The sequence below is a fragment of the Stegodyphus dumicola genome, chromosome 9, assembly GCF_044657685.1.
Source record: "Stegodyphus dumicola isolate Sdum_Otavi_A_Nest chromosome 9, ASM4465768v1".
Classification (NCBI taxonomy): domain Eukaryota; kingdom Metazoa; phylum Arthropoda; class Arachnida; order Araneae; family Eresidae; genus Stegodyphus; species Stegodyphus dumicola.
In genome coordinates, this window is record NC_140776.1 from 2,761,914 (window position 1) to 2,784,038 (window position 22,125).

The following is a 22,125-nucleotide window of genomic DNA, read 5'->3' on the forward strand; positions in this document are numbered from 1 at the left end:
CAATCTTAGATCCATCCATCTCCATTATTTTTATGCTTAAGAATATGGTGGAGGTAGGGAAATAAAAGTATAGTGATGTTGGTTCGGGTATAAACCTGGTAAAGACTTATTGAATTCATAAGGGAATGTTGCAGCCATGTTATTTTACGCAGAAAACGATCTGTTGTATTTTAGTAAACACAAAAGCAATTTCCAAAAGCTTTCCATTTCTCTTCTCCCAAACAAAGACTGTACCAATTTCCGAAAGAAAAGTGTAAATAAAATAAGTCGCGTGAAAAAAAGTTTTATCCTGGAAATTATATATAAAAAACAACTTTTAGGGATCTTATAAATGAAGAAGAATTTGCAAAGCATATTACTTTCCCTTACATAAAGAATCTAGTGCACTTAATCGAATTTCGATAAGCCATTGTACTTTATATATAAAGCAATAAAGCACCCGTGTCGAGTTTAGATAAGGTACTTTTAAATAACAATGCTTAATATATATGGGAAGTAAACGATATTTTGTATCAGGAAAAATGCGTTTTAGGGAAATTCTTTTTTCGGTGAAAAATATTAACGTATATTTTATATATTTATCATAATTTTGATATATGATACTTTATGTGAAGCATAAACGCTTTTTAAATTTTTTTAGCATTGCATGCTTTTCATTTTTGATGTTAGTAAAAATTATCCTTCAGATTCATATGATATATGATATATTAATATAATAGATATCATCAATATGAATTAAAATCATAATGTAGAATGGCTGTAATTAAATACTTTTATGCAAATTTCTGTCACTTATTTCATGAATAGCACTTCCACTCACTAATCATTCTGTAATTAAAGCAAAATAGAAACAATAATATAACATAGCAGTTTAATGCATCTAAAGTATCCTAAACGTTTGAAAATTTCTTTATAATTTCGCAGCTTAGAAAAATATGGTAGTTAGTGAAGGCCCAAAAGAATATGGTGGCTGGTGAAGATAAGGATATGAATTCGCTTCCGTTGGTTATTTGGCTATATACTCGTTGACAATATGGTAGTTAGTGAAGTTTGACTGTCCAGGAAAATATGATGGTTATTGAAGATGAGGATATGGATTCGCTCCCGTTGGCTATTTGTCACTCTTTGCGGATGTAATACCTGTTAAACCTGTGGTATATTCTGAATAACGTTCACTGATAGGACAGTTAAATGACAAATGGGTCTGGCATAATTTTAGACGAATACATATTCACCAATGGCCATTTGGTTTTTTTTTTTTTTTTTTAAGAAAGTTCCTAATTGCTTTAGCCTAAACATTTGAAATTTTTTGCAGACATAATAACTGAATTAGCGTTCTTGTTAAATAATTTAGCAATTTAGCATATGTCGAGACTTGCTAAATTATACATACATTTTATGGTAAGTGTGTCTAATCTGTGCCCCTGTGAATCCGTCGATATAACCTCCGACATAAACGTAAAGCGAACTAAAAAAGAAGACAGATTCGGAGATCTTTACATAAATTTCTTACCCTTATGTGTCATATATTTCATTTCTATAATTCAGCATATACCTTTGAGATAAATAAAAACTAAATAATAATGTTTAGAAATACAATAGCATTGGAAATTAAATTAAAATTTTGACCAGAGTATGTTAAGTGTAGCAAATCCACTTAAGCCAGAAAATTGCACTTTATAAATAACATGTAAGTAATGAATAAAATGCTGTCAAGAAACTTTCAAAATACACTCGTGTGAAAAATTGAGAGAATTTGCACAATATATAAAATTTCTGAAATATTAATAGGCTAATTTAAATGGAATTGGCATGAATATACATTCATAACACAGAAAGTGATGTACCATCCAAAAATCATTTTAGGTACGCATTAGTATCAGAAAAGCTCATATTGCATAGTTGTCCAAAATTCGCGCTGTGATATCGAACTGGAAACGAGTCTAATATGGGAAAGGATCCCCTCTCACAGCCAGACAGGTCGTGCAGCGTGACGGCATAATAGAACAGATACAGTCAATCCCACTCCTACAGCAAGGCAAGTTTCAACTCCTGGGTGGTTACTGGAGAAGAATGTGAATTGAAATTATCCTCCCAAGAGCGTCCCATACATTCTCTATAGAGTAAAGAGCAGGAGATCTTGCTCTCTTATACATGCGGAAAATATCCAAATTTTCCAGGTAATCGTCGACCAAGACCTACCGTTCTGAACCCAGGACAAACTGCGCCTCTGAAATGTGGAACATAGGGCTCTAAAATCTCTTCTATACCCCATAGCAATCAGGGAGCTTTTATCAAACACATTCAGGGTTGTGCGGCCGTCCAATATAATGCCTCTCCAAAGCATTACACATCTACTATCGAAATGATCCTTTCCCGTGAAGAGAGAGGGAAAGTACAGTGATCCGGGCTCCCTCCAGATACATGTACGCCGTTTCTTGTTATTGCTGTTGCTCATCCCCAAAGAATAGCAGGGCTAAATCCGGTCCATGACAATGTAAACCCTAAAGAAATCTAAAACTAACAATAGATTGTCAGTAAGATTCTCTCTAGGGAGCCCCAGGCAAGTAAGAATATGATCAGGTGAAGCCTCCTTAGAAGAACACTTGCTGGGCGCTTCAAAACACTTGGAACTCTAAAAAATGTTAGAGATCTAAGATGGCCACTGAGAAAGTGGATGAAGGTGATTTGATCCTGCCTTTTGCAATCAAGTGCCATAGAGTCAGCCGGTCGATTACTCTGATACCAGGGGTGCACCGGTGATTTCTCACACTATGCCAACAGGCCAGGTGTTGAATCGAACTTCTGATATCAGAGAAGATCCAGGGTTTTTTACCTTCAGTGAATGCTATAAGAGAATCAAGACCTTTATGTATGGTAATAAGCACACTGTGTAAGACAGAGTAGTAGTCGGGATTCCTCATATGAATCTTTATGTCTTGATTTTGTGATTTTATATTAATTTCACTACCAGTGTTATCATTATGATTCTTACTAGCGTACGTATGCACCTGAACAGTGTCCATGGAGTATTCGTAATTCTTTCGAGAGCCAGTTGCCTTAAATAATCAAGAAGGCATTTTTCTTATTCATATAATCAGAGAGGTTAGTATAAAATAAACATCATAGAGACCCTCCGAAGAATCGATACACTGTATCAGGTGTTGTTGTTCCACAGTACTAGGTATGAGATTACAACAAATAATGCTATTCGCGTTCAGGATTAACAATAATCTAACAGATTTAACAAAATAATTCCTGACTAATACTTTATAAAGATAAAACGTTCTTAATATCTGAGAAGAAATTTGAATTTTTTATGATTGAAATTTGATCGTTAAAGCCTGGGATGGAGTTAAAAGCTTAGCACGAATTCACGGCTGAAAATTCTGAACTTTAATATTGCACAACGGATGCACACAAATGTTTTATCGATAATGATATAGAAACTCCCGATATTGTTTCAGATGTTTAGTTATTCCAAAGTATAAGTGAAGTAAACACAAATCTGTTAGAAGAGTAAAGCAAGAACGGTGTAAGCTACAGCATTTCGATAGCCAGTTACATAGATTAGTTATTCAACAAGGTGGGCAGAAAGTGCTTTACACTCGCAATTATTTATTGTAACTTTAATGACGTATACAGCTATTTGTCCAAAACGTCTGTACTTGCGCCACCATTATCCTTGCACAGCTTGACACGTCTGGATGTCCTCTTACTCATCCGTTTTAGCAGCTGCGGTGCCACATGGTGGAAGACTTCAAGCACACTTCCCCGCATAGCATCATTTTCCATGTAATGTTTCTTTCTGGCGTGTGATCTGATGATACTCCACAGGGCATTGTATGGTGTCGTAAGATTCAAACTTCGAGTTGGCTAAGGATAAAAACTGTTGAATCTAAAACACTTCCCAGAGGCAAAAAACTTTCATCTCCCAAGCAATCAAGATCCGAAAACTTAATGGCTCCTTTCGGAACCTTTCACTAAACTTATCCATCATCGGTGTCATGTTTTCGTTATTGTGCTTCCGTTCAGCGATTTACACTCTTGCCAATAAGTGCTGTTCCAAAGTGAAGTCCTGTCATTGGTATTCACCGAGCACAGAAAGGGGGGAGAAAATGCATAGTTCAAACCCGCAGAATTTATTCTCTTTTCCGGGCAATCACGTAGCAGTTACGCCGCAATAACTTCAACGAAATTCAAGCGAGGAACGTTGTTGCCGTATACGTGATCAGGATGGGAGGTTCATGTCATAAATATTTTATTATCTGTCACTGTTACACAAGTTTAGTTCAGACGCAAAGAGACTACCTGGCCACACTACAGATGCAGCGATTTAAAAAATGCTAACGCACGGAGACGAAAAGGAAAATGAATGTGGAGGAAAATATCAAAAATAGCCGAGCTATGTAATTTAATGAAAGGTCAAATTTTAGACTACGAAGATGATTCAATTACTTTCCGATTTAGCAGTATTATAACTTTGCCCAATGTTTTGAATATTATTCGAAAAATTGCAACTTAACTGTAAGAGAAAGAGATGTACCACCTTTCTTAGAAGAAAAAACAGTTGAAAAATCTCAGTAACGTATGCTTTATTGAAACAGAATATTAAACGGTATACTAATTGCTTTCACATAATCTATTGAATGCATTTTTATATATGCTGCTCACTGCATTTCTTCAATAATGCCAGTAACAATGTAAATAAGTTTCGTAGAGGTACTGGTACAAAATCTCACGTAGCCACTTCACGTCGTGCCATTATGATGTACCATTTGTTTCAACATCAATGATATTGAATTATTTAGTATTATTTGATTACTTATTCCATGTCTGTCTGGAAGAGTTTCAGTGCAAAGCGGATTAAAAAGGAAAGCTCAGTTTTAAAAAAATGTAAAATTCTAATCTTTACATCGAATGAAATGTCTATGTGTCTAATGTGCTAATGAAATTGTCTCTAATGCCCTTTTAAGGATAATTAGGAGATTTATTCTCCATTTCTGCGTAACGAACGTGATTCCCATGTATAAAAAGGAAGGCAGAATAGATCATCAATGCTAAAAGATTTACTTGGAATTTTAAAATCCTATCTTGCAGCGACTACTTACATTTCCAGTAAGGAAGGAAATGAGAAAAGAAAACAAACACTCACCATGAATTTAAAACAGTTGTTTTCTGAAAGCGCTGGTATGATGTTATGTCCGTTATCAGAAAAAAGATAGAATGTTTTACAAGCTTTAAATAACATATTTCTTTACTTCAAGAATTCAAGATTCATTATAAACTAAATATAATAATAATCACATTATAAATATTATTGATTATAATTATTATTATTATAATCAATAATATTTATAATTTTTGGTTATAATAATTATTGATTATAATTATAATAATAATTATCCATATTTTGCGTAAAACCCTTTTATTTGTTTCATCTTTACTAACTTTTTTTTCAAATGAGCTAAAGTTTTTGAGTCTGAAATTTAATTCAAATGCCTCCTCCTACAAAATGAGAACGGAAGTTTAGAGAATTAGTCAATAAAATCAGCTTGATAGGTTTAGAAGAATATATTCTCGAAAATATTTTACCATTTTTAGAAATGAAATTTATCTTGATTTAGCTTCGTCTCTCTAATGGCAATGTTCGGTTAAGTTACAAACCAGAATGTCGATAGCTTAGGTCTTCTATGCCGATTTTCTTCCACTTGAAAAACACTTTAAATGCGAAAGAAAGTTACGTTTTTGACCCAATTTTAAGAGAAATTAATTGTAAAAAAACTGCTATATTTTAAGAGACTAACAAAAATCATTCTTTCCTTCTTTTTATTGCTATTGACACTTTCTCTTCCTTTCTTAAAATCAAAATTAAATTTGAAAAATGCATTACAAAATTGAAAAATATTAAATTTTACAGATAAGGCAGTAAATTCTTTGTCATAAATCGTAATTATACAAATAAGCTTTAATTGAAATTTGATTTTTACTTTTTGATGAGCACATTAGGAAAACTTAAAAACTGAGCATTTATTGCTTAATTAAATATGATAAATTCATCCTGCGTAATTTGAATGAAAAATTACGACGCATTTTAATTATTTTTCACTTTGCGTGCGAGAATCTTTAGAAAGAACTCATTCTACTTGCACTACTCTATCCAAAATGGAAGCGGATGATACTGATTTAATTTTCATCAAAATCTACTTATTTTTGAAGAATAACAAACGTTTTAACAAGAAGCAACAACAAAAAAATAAAGTAGAGACCTTTAAAAGATATTAGAAAAGAAAAAAGTATAAATATATGATGTAAAATAACATGGTAACTTTGCACAATATTCGCGAAGAGAGCAAATCAATGCAAGAAGTTATTCATTTTTAAAAGTAATGCAGAAGAACAGGCGCTATCTTTACAAATGTTTTACAGTAAAACATAAAGAAAATGTTTAATTATCACCAGTCTAGACGAGGATTATGATTATAAAGTTCGCACTTCAAAAACAAAAAGCGAAAACTAGCTGTTGCATTTTGTAGTATAATTGCATGATTGCATTTCGGTTGAAAACATAATTTCATAGTACTTCAAACAGTGAAGTTTCACAATATTCTCATACCAATTTATGAACAAGATGATTTTTTTATTTTTTTTTCAAACATATTCATTTTAAACCTTCAATAAAATTATAAGTGTGAAATATCATTGATGCAAAACTGGCCCAAACTCACTCGCATGACACGCATAAAATACTACATAATTTAGCAATTGCTTACACTGATCAATACAAACAAAGTGAAGACATCTGAGAGAGTAGGCAAATTGTTATTGTATATAACATAATACATATTGTGCAAAACTGTGATCTTTATGCAAGATAGACTGTTGTAGGCCTTACTTTAAATTATATCTGAGAAATTCTAGATTAAAGCAGTGTCGTAAATAAGTTTATTGCTTTCGCAAAAATTTCCCAATATACTACTGATACTGTTTGCATGAGCGTATCGTAGGACATTCATGTAGTTATATAGAATATCTATATATATGCTAGGAGTAAATCTCATTGGTGAGAGTCTCCATGCTTTTCCATTATGTAACAGGCTAAAATACGTTTACATGTAACAGTTATTTTAGCCAAGGATGTGCATCAGTTGTCGTGTACTTCAGTTATGTAATAAGGAAGAGAAATGAACATAGTATATATGAAAGAAAGCTAAGAAGGCAGGAGAAAAACCTTATAAGTTTTTCACTCTAACGTTCATGAATAGTTACGCGAATAATTTTTCACTCTAACGTTCGTAAATAGTTTTTACTCTAACGTTCATAAATAGTTACGCGAATAATTTTTCACTCTAACGTTCGTGAATTGTTACGTGAATAGTGTTTTACTCTAAACGTTCGTGGATAGTTATGTGAATAGTTTTCACTCTAACGTTCCTGATTAATTTTACACTCTAACGTTCGGGCTTCTTGTGATTTTGTTATATATATTTATATAAAACATTATGGAAATAAAAATATAAAATGAGAATACGTGTGATATAACCGTTGTACAGTTGTTATATTATTTCAGTATGATTTAAATTTATTCTACCGAACATATTTGAAAAAAGGAACGCTACACTTCTGCTAAAAAATAAGCAGTAAAGGAAAAAGGCGGAATAAAATTAAAAACTTCTTAATGGATATGAGTGATATAGATCCAAGATCTAAGAGGTTGATGTGGCATTACTAGACCACATAGCAAACAATAAGGCAAAGACTCATAAAACACTTGTGTTCGAATAAATTCATAATTGTATTTTCTAAATTTCAACATACTGTTAAGTTAATTAGGATTAAGAGTTGGAGCACAGTTTCATATCTACTATAGCTACTAACTATTACTAAATTTAAATTTGAATAAGGAAATAACTCACCATTGCCATATAGAATGCCTTTAGATTCTAGTTCCCAAACCAAATGTAAATCACAATTAATGGCTCCTTTTACTAATAAAAATAATGATTTAAATCTTAAAGTATTTTTAAGTTCAACTTATCTCATAACTTTGTATCGAAATATTGTAATCTCGACGTACACATAAATGTTGAATTTTTTTGTCGACTACCCCACTTTAAAATTTATCTTAATTTTCTCCAATAAAGCACTTTTATATTTGTATCAACGATACCTGAATCAGCAAATTTCCAGATCTTTCCATTCACAGATTCCCTCACCCCTTTCACACTGCGAAAATTTGAAAATATAACGCTGATGCGTTTTGTTTGACAACTAAATTAGATTCTGCTATGCTTGGACGACTAGGAAATTCAACTTTCTAACTGAAATTACATCTGTCTTCAATTTAAAATATTATCACACGAGCTATTCTTATTTTTCAGTCAGGTTGTAAACTCTTTCACACTTACATTTTTAAAGTAGTTACGTCAAATGCGTAACTATCTCGAAGTTCTTTGCTTACGACTTGAAGTTTTAATTTTAGAACTAAATCTTTCGTTGTGAACTTTCTTTTACTTCTAGGATCAAACAGAACCCAGTCAATTTTGAAATATTTTTGGACTGGATTTTGAGAGAGCAAATTTGAACAACCTTTAGTTTCAGAGAAAATGTATATACATTGTGTTTCGAAAGTTTGGTATACATAGATACTGCAGCTTGCAATTAAGAATTATCGTTGAAATTGTTTTGGAAAACAAAATAATTTTTAACGGCTAAAACCTTTACAACTTCAGAATGGCTTATTGTACATTTACGCTGATAAGGTTAATGGAAATTATGGAAAAACTTAAAATATCTACCATGCTCCTTTAGCGTCTGTCTCAGTTGATTATCCGAAACATTCTATATTTTCTTGGTCATTAGATTTATAAATTACACATAACTATTTATGTGTTTTATTAAACGAAGTGGTCGCCTGGATATTATTTTAATTTTAAGCATTTTTCTTGCGGCCATATATATGTATGGCCTCCACATTCTCCGCGGCTTTTGTGGTATTTACTATCAGTGTTGCTTCACGAAACTCCAGATCATAAGTTTGATTCACTCTGTTACTTCAAATATTTTCCTTTGGCTTAAGATTCCTGCGAAAGATGAATGTTAGTTCCTGGGGTAACAATTTTAAAATTATCGGGGATGAACAAATATCAGTAGCTGGTGTTTGTTACTTTCAACAACTTCAAAGATTTACTTATAAATCATCTATAAATTTTCCTAAACATTTTACATTGACAGCGTGTTTAACGGCTTCTATGTCTAGCACTTTTAATATGGTCATAATTAAATGTTTCAGTATTCATATCTTTATTTTGATAACTGATGACATGGACGGTAATTTGATTATAAACTCAACTGAGCTAAAAATTAAATACTGGGATAATCAATAGAGATTTTAATAAGCGAAATATATATATGGAACAACATTGGATTTAAATGATCTATATATTTCCTAATGTATCATGGATCCCCAACTATAATCTGATAATAGTAGAAAACTTCTGAATTATAAATTTTAACAGTTTTTTTTCCTTTATATTCTTTACAGGAATTTACCACATCCTCTTAAGATTTTTCTTTAGCAGTTAATGTATAAAAATCTAAATTTATTTCATCGAGAATCAACAAGAGAGTTAACTTTATGTTCGGTAATTTCCGATTTAAGTTTGTACAAACACATATTATTTAGCTCGATTGCCAAATTGTTACTTCCTTCTACTAAGTAAAAAGGAAGGATTGCAGTCGCGAAAATTTCAGGTATCATATTTCAAAGAAAATATTCATTTTGACTGCTATCAAATGCAATTTAACGATGTTCTTCCATGACATCTGTAAGTAAGGACAGAATAATTATAAAATTCCTCCCGAATTATAAAAATGATTTAAAATGAATTCTGAAGAGATTGCCTCGTGGCCGTCTGTACGTATGAACGTATCTCGCATAACTGAAAAACGAGTAGCCTCAAAATGTTGAAATTTTGTATATAGCTGCTATAATATGCACCTTGTATTTTGGTTGCAATCGGCCGCACCAAATATATATAGATATATATTTATAAGAAAAGGAATGGTAAAAGCTAGCTAGAGCCGTAAAGAACATTTGAACTTCCTAATTTCTGATATTACATGCAAAGCAAAGTCAAAACAAGTAAATCTAAGTTAAATGAAATAGTGTACACGAGAAAACCCATCTATTATACAAACAAAAGAAAACAGGTACAACAAAATCAAAATATGTACGCGAAAAAAACCTATTCAGTTCACATAAAACAGAAATGTTTTACATATAAAAACATGGTCAATCTTCTCTGTTCAAGGTTTCGAACAGAACTTATCAAGGGAAAAGAGCTTGAAGCCCTCAAGCAAGTTGATGCACAATCAAATTATTCAGTGTTAATCCTGAAAGTTTTAATATATATCATTTCAAAGGGCAGGCTTCTTAGTGTCCCCTTCCTCGACCCCTCTCAACCCCCTGTTGTTTTCTCCCCACAAGCCGGACAAAACCATTGGCTTTAACAAAAATACGTTAACTTGCTTCTGTGTCATAATCCTTCAATAGGTGGGATTTGACTGAATTTTAATTCTGGTAGCACTCATTAGGTCTTCGTCACTTTCTGGCAACCTTTTTTCATGTTTTTAGCTCAGTTTAATTTTAGAAAGAAATCGGATGGAACGAGATATGTTAGCCTTTTTTGTTTATTACATTTCTTCACGAATTACTCTGACTCTTGGTCTTAACAGAACCCCTCTTTGTCAGGATATTTTCATTAGGATAAAGTTTTTATTTTCACACTAAGAAGCCTGCCCCTTGAAATGATGTATATTAAAACTTTCAGGATTAACACTAAAAACTTTGATTGTACATTTGCCTCTCCAGCCTTCAGGCTACAAAAGTGAAGACAGCTTCACGGCAAAGCACTAAAGTACAGCTGCCGACTCGGTTTGGTCGCTTTCAAACTAATCTCTGAAACAATGTTACTGAGCTTAAAATACTGCTACTGAACTCAACATACTCTCGATAATCGCCTATTCCACGTACAGATAGGGTATTAATTACTTTTATCCTGCCTTCGAGAACATTACCGGGAAAACCGGTAAGAATTCGTTCTAGAATGTTCTCGCTTCGTCTGTGGCATATCGCCAATTTTGTCAGCAGATGTCGCCAAATGGACAACTCTGCCAAATCTGGCAACCCTGCCTTTCCCTGCCACTTTCTGGCATTTGCTGGGAAGCTATCTTACTGCATCTGGGCATTTCGTAATAGTATTCTGTTCGCAAGTGGGAGGCACCAGAAGAAAACGGAGACGCTTACATAATAATTTCAATACACGACAATAAATTCGGCAATAGTAAGAGCACATCCATTTGATGAACGCAAATCCTTTATTTTCCAAATATCTACAATCTTTACCATAAAAAATTTTGTTAACGCGCTGCTAAAATCTATCATACACACATTTATTTATAGGTAATAATTTATTTATTAATTTATAAGTAATCCTTTAACTATTTTTATCATACTACCAATTATACTGTTTCATACAAAATTCAGCAGTCAGGACAGGAATTTTGCTAATTTTTCTTCATCACCGTGAGACCACCAACTCGTGGAAACTGGAGATTGACTCACGCGGTGATGCAGTAAACAATCGACTAAAGTCATCTTTCATAAAAGTACTTTCAGTAAAAGCAGCCTTGTGCTAAAATGAAAGCATAACGAAAACTGGGAGAGTTTGTGAATGCAATTATCAGTAACAATTAGTAATTGTTTTCGCATTTCTTCATCATTATTTTCCATTTTAAGACTGGTAAAATAATAAATTGTTCCAATCCATGGATTCGCGGATTAGGATTTATTGATGGCAGCACTCCATGAAGAATCAAAACACAATTTATAAGCCAGTATTACCCAGGACAGTTCCCAAAACACGTTTACAGTGATCGAAAAACTACGACAAACACGCTGAAACAATCAGCAACACAGTATTCAGGCTATCAGACTATAACGGTGAACAACTTCATGGCAAAATGCTAAATACAGCTCCGGATTCTGTCAATCGCTCTCGGAACTCAATACACTCAAGACTTTCTTCACGATAAAATTCACGATTTACTCGACGAGACGCTCACGGTAAACTCGACAATGCACTGCTACTCCGCGTGCTGGCGGGGTTTATATAGCTTTTGACCTGAATATTGTGTTTGTATATTTCCTAGGATTACTGTTAAAAAATTGGTTTTACATAGAATAAGTCAAATAATTTTTATTTATCCATTCTGATTTCTTTTAAATAAGAAAATTCCATAATTTGGAAATTTTCATGTCATGCTGAAGCATATAAAATGCAAGATATTACTTTAACGCAGGAAAGATATTTTAAGTAACGTAGCAAATTAAATCGTGAATAATAAAATTTTCAGTTGATATAATAATACAAATGTGACAGGAGAATTGGGGCAAAGCGTCATTACGCTGAAATTTCCCACTACTTAATTTTAATGCTATTTAAAGAACCCGACTATGTTCGAAACACAAATTTTGGAAGTAATATAAATAAATAAATTATTAGTGTTATTTAGCAGAGAAACACGTCTTAAACATATTGTTGCGTTTCTCTCTTCACGCACGTTACGGTACGGGTTCGTGAAGATTTGGAGTGAATAACGACAACAGCACTTGATGAAGTATTAGAACACACTTTATTGGCCTATCGGAAGCTATCTTACCGCGCCTGGACATGTCGTAACAATATTTTCAAAGTGTAATTTTTTTTTTTTTTTTTTTTTTTTTTTTTTTTTTTTTTTGTTAGATTTTGGGTTACAAATGTGTTAAATTTCAGGATTACTAGATATATTCCCACAAAAATTCTTATCAAGATTTTACTTTTATTTTTGTATTTTAAATTTGTTAACTTATAAGGAATTAAATGGACTAATATCGAGAAATAAAATGTCTATTAAATATACCTGTTTGACTGCATACATTAGGTGCTTTTCCACAAATTTCTCTCTTTTCACTTACAAAATTGTCTGAAAAAATTGTAAATACGTACATAGACCTAAACTTTTATTCCATTTAATTTACAATATTTTGTAGAATTTTTTTGGAAAGTTTCGTAAAATTAGTCTTTGCCTATTAGCCTAAGTTTTAATTTTTAAATTGGGTTGTTATTTAGTTACATCGCCACAAGTTGTGGTTGCCTTCGTATTAGTATGAGAAAGCGCATTTATCTTCAAAGTTTGAATTTAAATAAAGATGTTATTTTGAAAGCTTTCCAAACCTTTGTAGCTAATATTCGACACAGCCAGTCTGTAAATAGTTTATGCTCCCAAAGTAAGTCAAACTCTATAGTTTTAGTAATAATTTATGCAGAAAAATTTCCAGATTGAGGAAAAAACTAAAAAGTCGGAAACCTAAGGAAAAAGGAAAGTCTACCCGGTAAGACTGAGAAATGGAAATGTTGGGGATTGTAAACGTAATTGTAAAAATCCTTATACTGAATTGGAATTGATTTAGATATGATTAAATTTAATAATAGAAAACTTAAATATTTAAACAGTTTTAAGAATTTAACTTTAAAAATAGTGTGGTGCGTAGTATGTAAAGGGAAGATATTTAAATTTTAAAATTTAAAAAAAGTTAAACTAATAAGAAAACTTAAATTCATATAAGTAAATTATGTATGTGTAAAAAAGATTTAATTGATTCTAAAAAATTAAATAAATGATAAGCTATACATAAAGAAATTTTTAAAAAGAGTAATATGTAAGGACTGGAAGTAGAAAAAGTTGTGAAAAGGAAAAAGATGAGTAACAGTAAAAAGTCTTAACTATCAAGCGGATAATAGAACTGGGATATAAATTCTTATTTGTTAATAACATAGATAGAGGGATTATTTATATATATAAGTAGTCCATACCGGTCGAACATACCGTACCTAGAAATATATTTAGGCGAACAAGAACACTTTTGGCGTTATAGTTATAGCATTAAATTAATATTTTAAAATTATTAAAATGCACGTGTAACTTGGATATAATTTTTAGAACAACACTTCAAAGGAAGAAAGTAAATCTTATATCTTACATTTTCATTCCTACCAAATAACAACCTAATTAATTTTCATGAATACTGCGATGTTAGTATGGTTTTCCTCAAAATATGTTCTAAAATGTTACAAGTTTAAAAAACAAAGATTTATGAATATTTTCCCTCTGAAAAGCAATTTCATGCACAACTAACAATACAAATATTCAAATACAATAACGCAAATAGTTAAGTAACCAAGAATGTCATTACAGCTGTTAAAACAATGTAGTTGACAATTTAGTTAAGACTAGAGGCCACGAAATTAATTTCGAACACTCGAATGCAACACGAGGACTGTAATTAACACAGGAGACCCATGAGATCACGAGCTCGTACGTTGAAGATTGCTCTCTTTAGAGTAGCTTGGAACAATTTGAAATGGAAAATGTCAACTGCTTTAAAAGGTACTTAAAAGATAAATGTTCACCTATAAATTAGATGTACAGAATTTTGACTTAGTTTCGAACAAAAGCACTTGTGAAACGCATTAACTGCCACCATCATGTTCAAATATTTTGTGCCAGTAATATTTTAATTCATTTTTGCCTGTGGTAAGATTTCGTAAATCATTCTTAATACGCAAATTTCTTTTGCAAATTTAATGTAGTTCAAAGAAGATTAGAAACATCGCATCATTTCATTAGTATACTCAAGAAGCTTTAATTCTGATTAAGTAACCGGAAGCAACTATAACGGATTTCTCAAGTTCAATGCTAGTATAAGCTCTAAAATAATTTTGATAAAAATGTAAAAAATAATAAAGAATATTAGAAACAGAACGGATAGTGATTCGGGTTTCTGACTTAGAGAATATTACAACTGACAGAGTTTGAAATTGTATAAGAGTATGTATGCAGCGTATCCACATATGTTCTTATTCAGACTTTAATTTCACAGCTGTAGGTCGTGTTTTAGTTAATTTTTGATAAATTGTTTTTAGAATCACAACAGTCTTGCTCTCAGAAATAGTTTATTGATTTGATTACATTACAAATATAATTCATTTTACCTATTGCCTGAACAAATGGATTCTGTTTGAGTATATGTGTATCTGCGTTTATACGTTGCATCCATTGTCCGGCAATTATTCTTAAATAAAAGTTTTGATGAAGTTCATGGCGTACTGTAGCTAATCTAGGTTTATATCAGGTTTTCGACTTTCAACGTGTAATAGTCAGATTTAAATTTTCGACCAGCAAAAAGGTAATTATATGCAATTTACAGATATAAATATTACTTTTTGACTCACTATATGAAGATGTACTCACTCATATATTAATCAACGCAAATAAATTAAAATTATTCTTACATTCACGCTAATTCTTGCAACATCCAAGAATCGATAAATTTGAGCAGTTTCAAATTATATCCATTATATCTTTGCATTATGTAAGTAAGTTAATCGTATTGTTGCTCGTCAGCTTCGTGTTGAGGTTCCATTTAATTTTTATTTCATTTTAATCTAAGGACGGGAAGTTATTTGTGTTTATCTATCAATTTATGTTTCCAAAGATTCTTTCAATTCTAGATATACTTTTTAAATCGCTCGCAAAATAATTAAATTTTCTTAAGGTCTTATTACATAATTTAAATAGAGCTTAATGCAGCAACTGGATATTATGCACATTATATGTATTCAAATAATATATAAAATACAATTTTTCTTATTCTAGAAATAGAATTGCAAAGATAGAGAATGTTCTTTAAAAATAATACTTTTCGAATAACTTAAATGCGGAGAAACATTGCGAGCTTTAAACGAAGCTTAAGTTTCCTGATAAAATACCCCAAGTTTAGTTCTGTGGCTCAATCAAAAGTGAAGAAATTCTGGAAAAAAGCGATATGTGATAAACTAAATTACTTTCAACTCAGTCACTCTGTTAGTTAATTACTTCCTAATGAGCTCATAATAAAGTAACGAAGCAATCTCACTTTTGCATTTTTCAAGACTTTGTTATACTACTGTAAACGTAAGTCATTTTAGTAATAAGAAGCAAGATGTGTAAAATAATGCATAATAGAGAACAAATTGATTACACAGATCGGAATAATGGCAAATAAACTAGAAGGGTTACATTTTAAGAATAATCTAATATTTCACTTAATTTTCGAATAAACTGAAAATTTTGGTAATTATTACTATGCTTTTAAACAGCATGTGATAACATCACTGAGCATTATACGCAGTAAATATCATTTAAGGCAAGTAACATTACTCATATTTATGAATTCTTGTGTTATGCTTGCTCAGCGACAGGATTTGATATATATTATATAAGATGCATCACTTAAATAATATAAATAAAGATTCCAATGATCGTCAACTAAGATAATGAAAAGATGTATTGAAGTACTATGAAAATCACATAAAATGCTTCAAACGTGACTAGTAAAAAATCTTGAAAGTTAATGAAATGAGAAAACAATTTACCTGCTCCAATCCTACATTATCCACATTCCATGCTATAACAGGTATTCCAAGATATCCAGTAAGCTGCAACAAATACTGAGCTGTTGCCACATTGCCGCCGTACACCGAGCCATGTGCATGGGCGTTGGTCATGTACACAATAACTGATACATTTTCAGCAAGAACCCTTTCGCACAAGACATCCAAAACGGTAAGAGGACTTGCAGAAGTATCCATCTCAACTAAGTGAGCATGTAATTGATAGCTGTTGGTGAACTTGAATTTGACATATTTGTTTTTGTTTCTGTTGACGTTTTTTGTGGCTTCTGTCAATGCTTTGCGAATGGCACGAGAAGGTTCTTTGAATCCATATTGGGGAAGAATGGCTCCAATTGATATAGTTGTAAAATTTTCCGTAGGGGCAGGCGTGACCGGGATCAGGGACGACTTCCTAAAACTAGAGTAGCTTTGAATTGGTAATATTAATGTTGCCAAGTACAGCAGAAGCATGATTATTTCGCATAAGTGCATACTGAATGCTTTGTTATTGCATCTGAAAATTATTCTTTATTGAATGCTTAAGCTAAAAATTAACATTTTGATGCGATTGTTTTTAATAATGATTCCTCTTAAATTGAAAGAAATGATATAATATAAGAACGTGAAAGATAAGTGAAATTAAAATGTCCATATACACATTACTCTAATCATTCCAAACTTCAACAAATTAAGTGCGGGTTATTAATTTGCTTTTGATTGCAAAACTATATGAAAGAAATAAAATCCTAATTGAATAAGTTTGCTATTTGAATTGTATATGCACTTTAACATTATTTAGTTTATCTCTTTAGATGGAAAACGAAAATGTGTTTTAGCAACGAATTAATTTTGCTACATTTTGACAAAACATTTTTTCATTAAAGAGAATTTTACTGCTTATAGATATTTTAAACAAGCTATAAACATTGTATAAATATTTTTCCTTAAAACCTGGCATGATGCTTTTATTACGAAAATGCAAAACATTTGTGAAACTCTTAATGGCAGCTTTCAGATTTTAAGCACATTAAATGAGAAACAATGTTTAATTGAGTTGCACACGAAAAAGTGGAGATTAAGCTATAAAAATTCTGTTGCATTTGCTTCTAGTTGTGAAATTGTTACTGGTATAACGAAGATGTGTAATGAAGTATTTTAACGAAAAATAATTTACTTAATTTGATTCAAGTGTGTATTTGCTAATATATGATATAAAGCAAGTGAATTAATAAATAATGTAGAATACAGAGCATCTATTATTCAAATAGATTTGAATATGTGAGCAATGTAAATCAAGTCGTATTACTTCTTTTTAATGTTTTATATTTAGTTAAATTTCTGATAATTCTCAGTTTGTTTGATGTCAAATATCATTACATTAATCTGAAGACAATCGAGCAGCTTTCCACCTCCATGATATTTCCGCTTAGTGTTACCTGAAAAAAAAAGAAAGTACACTTATTAAAATGCAGTTGCATCAAAAAAAATCTATTAAATAAAACTTGTCCTCATAAATACACTCAAACACTATAGAAAGACGATATTCGCATAGTTTAAAGTATTTGTGCAATAATTCCCCTGTTAGCAAAGTGGATAAAGCAAGTAGAAAACAAAGGGATTTATGAAAAACAGTTTGACAAAATTTAATCGCGATTCTATATACTGAATTTGCAACTGCCAATTCATTTAATACACTTTCATTTTTCATAGTAATTGCATGCATGAAAATTATTTCAATAGATGTTTAGGCGGTAGCTCTATTAACATCTTGCTTTTAGAAAGCATTACGTTTTAATGGTATAAAATTTACGTTATTTTTATTATAAAAATTGGATAATATTGAATAAAGTGTTGAATTCCTGTTATTTAATACACGTTTATTAACTAAATTATGAAAATCTTCATCATGAAATAACTTTTAATCTTAAATTAATCTATACACCGAGTTAGTTATTTTATCAAATTCAAAAAGAAACATGCCAACGTGAAGCTTAATATTAGGCAAAAGGAACGTTAGCTTCGCATAGCATTTTCTCTGAAGGTATCCTGCGTGTGATCATCCTTGAAATTGACAGAATTGTATTCAAAAGCAATGCAGAAATAAAGATTTAAATGTGAACTATGTCTAATTAGAACGATTACTGATTATACATTAAAATGCTTCTTAATGAGAAGATATCTTAACGAAAATTACACTACTATTTATGTACCTCTCAAACTACAAATATTTCCATTACTTAATGCTCGCTCTTCTTTGAAATATGTGATGCGTTAATGAAATATAATGTTTAGTTCTCAATTCTCACTGGCTTTCATGGAAAAAAAAACTATTATCTAGAAATTTCAAAATTTCAAATTCCTGTGTAGCACCTCAAATAGTCTACTATTAAAATTTTAGCAAGTTACCGAAATTATGAATTAAAAATATAAAAATTACTTGCATTTAAAATGACAACTATGTATCTTTTTAAGTTTATAATATTTTACTTTTAAAATTGATGTCTAAGCAATTTAAGCTAAATACTAACCACCAGCCTTTAATTTTAGAATTGACCCACTGAAAGTTCAAATAACAGAATATGAAATCATATATTAAAAACCAACTATTAAAAATAACAACGACAAATTGTACTTGTTCATAAGAAGTTCTTGGCTCTGATTGAGATCCCCTTCAGGTATAGAGGATACGAAAAAAAATAAAAAAACATGAATATTTATTTCAAAATTAATTTTCATAAATAGTATAATAATCAAAATGCTTTTTTCTTAGTTCATCATTTATACTGTGGATATTAGATTTATTACTAATCATTAACATAATCAAACTTATGGAAATAAGTGGCGTATTTCGCGGATTTAATTAAGCATTAATTAATTAAGCGGATTTAAATTACCAATTAATAATTAGGTTTCATAATTTTAACAATGAAATATACTTAGATAAATGCATTAATTGTCAAGAGAAGTCTATGAAGGGAAAAACGTCATTATAATAATATATTTTCAGTATACCATTGACTTGACTCCAACTCCAAAATTAAATTGGCCACAACTCAAGATATTAAAAGTGTACACGTAGAAACTGTGATTCCAAAATTAATTTGGAATATTTCTATCTGGAATGTTGAATCTGGTTCATTTTTCTTTCTTTTTCCTTCCCCCTCTTTAACTAAAGTTATAATCTTATGCACGATATCTTTTTGTTAATACATCCACATACATATTTAATTAAAGAATATACTCTAAAAAATGTTTTTAGCCTCAAAAACACTTTTTTTCTGTTGCTATATCCTGGAAAATTTGCTTATACAAAATGGAAGGAAAAGTTTTTATATAAAAATGCACCTTCCCTATGCGCATATCACCCAAAATTTTGAAAAGTGGTGGAATTTTGTTGCCATTTTTAATTTTTTAATAATTACTCTCTGCTATCGAAATACAATTGTTCCTAATGTAAATTTTAGGACATAAGAAACATGAAAAAAGTTTAAAATCTGCAACTTTCCAAATTATTTATTCTTTGCGCAAAGAGCTCAAAAAACACAATGTTTTGTAAAAATGACAGGATTTCGTGATAACTATGATATAAACGTGATATAAAATTATCAAGAATTTTATAATTTGCGTTTTAATAAGCAAGTGGTCAATGCATTTATCATTTTTTCTTTGTTGTTTAAAAGAGTGGAACTTAAAATTAGCTTTTCGGGAAAATTCTGGCATAATATATTATGATAATAGAGTCAATCTGATCTAGCCGTTTGTTGGATCAGTATCACATACGGTTTTGGATGCTTTAGTCACAAATTAGACACACCATTGGAGAACTCACGTGTGATAAGAGAAACTTTGTAAATCTGGATGCAGCGATGTGCAATCGATGTGCTATTACCCTTTTAAATCTTTTAGAATTTTGTAGTTCTTATCCGTAATGTTCCTATATAGCAGGGGTAGCCAACGTTTTCGTATACAAAATCTACTTTTTATCTTAAAAGTATGTTGCAATCGACTTGCTGTCATAGGTATAGTCTAAGGGGGGAGAAGGGTGTAAAATACATACAATATTTTATACACTGTGTTTCAGTATAAGGTACATTCCAGCGAGGTATGGGTAGATAAGTAAAATATATGTTTAAAGCTATTTTTTATTTTTGAAATCACTTATTAACTTTTTTAGATATAGGTTCATAAAGAAAATAAACTTCCAGATCCAACTTTTAATACCAGGATTCCGTACATGTGGTGCCTAAAAAATTCGATTTTTCTACACGTTTTCAAGATAGATTGTTTACTAACAAAAAACGCAATTTAATTTTTTTATGTTGTGTAATATGACATAAAAATGTTGTACATATTTTTCATATTTTTATGTATGTGTTGTATATGTATGCCATGTATAAGTTGATGTACTATTTGTTCTTTAATATGGAAAAGTTGTTATAAGAATGCATAGTATAGCTGATAATTTGATTTCAGTGCCTCACTTTCGCATTTTTATTCCTCGAGAGTAATTTATCACGAAAGAATAACACGGCTTACTTTTTGCTAATCTATCAATAGCTCACTGAGCATAACTCGTACTGAAATATAGATATGACATACTGAAACACTGAAGTATAAGGTTTATCTACCTACGTTAATTATTAACAATATTTATGAATTCAAAGTAGCTGCAGATACAGACAGATTTAGCATTTACTTTGCTGCCTTAAAATCAATGGGAAGATTGAGTTTGCATGTCCCTAACCAAGGAATCACAATTAGGTGTATATCCTGACAAAGATAATAATAATGAGTCTTTAGTATGGGAATCAGTCAGGACAGAACGTTATTTAGTCTTCGTTAGTTTCAAGCATGGAAATGCAGATTCGCATAGGTATGTAGATCCAAAACAAGAATAGTTATATTCGCTACATTTGGTGATATTGCTATATTTTTCTCGGTTGACAGATTTCCAAAAAACTTCTTTAAATTTTTGAGCTTGTAAGATTCAGTAAGTAAGTTTGCAAAATTATAATTTCATTTTTTAATATCTTTTGATCCATATGAAATATGTCTGAAATTTTTTGGCTAATGCGTTTCGCACTTAAATCTTTTTTAAAAGGAAAAGATATGAATTCCACAATTTCTTTAATTTTTGCAAAATCCTGGAATTTCATCTCAAAATCTTCAATTACTTTTTGGATTTACGCGACATATTTGTTGATCTTGAAATTAATATTTTTATGTTTTTGTAGGTTATTCGCCATAGTTGGAAAAAGATTCAGATTATTTTGTTGCAGATCTTCTATTAGCAAAATAAATTTTGTTTTATATGCATCTATGCAGCTGATCATACCAATTACTATTTTATTTTTACCTTGTAATTCTAAATTTAAATGACTTAATATTGAAGTAAAATCAATAAGAAATGTTAAGTCACTAAGCCAAGTTTTATCATTTAAATTTTCACAGTTTCCATCTTGTTCGGGAAGAAAATCTAAAATTTCAGGCAATCAATGACGAAATCACTGCAAAAATTTACCTTTGCTTAGCCATCTGACAGCGGTATGTAGTAATAACTCAGGTTGCCCTTCGTACAGCTGCAGTTGGA

General features: G+C 31.0%; 1 protein-coding gene across 1 annotated transcript in view; it reads right to left on the reverse strand.

Moving 5' to 3' along the window:
• Positions 1 to 22,125, reverse strand: part of LOC118188465 (glutamate receptor ionotropic, NMDA 2B-like) — a 755,448-nt gene that overhangs the window by 315,734 nt on the left and 417,589 nt on the right. The window contains exon 6 of the mRNA XM_085823172.1: positions 16,518 to 17,971. Coding sequence (XP_085679298.1) covers positions 16,518 to 17,027 — 510 coding nt within the window. The 5' untranslated portion in view covers positions 17,028 to 17,971. The remainder of the gene's footprint in view (positions 1 to 16,517; positions 17,972 to 22,125) is intronic.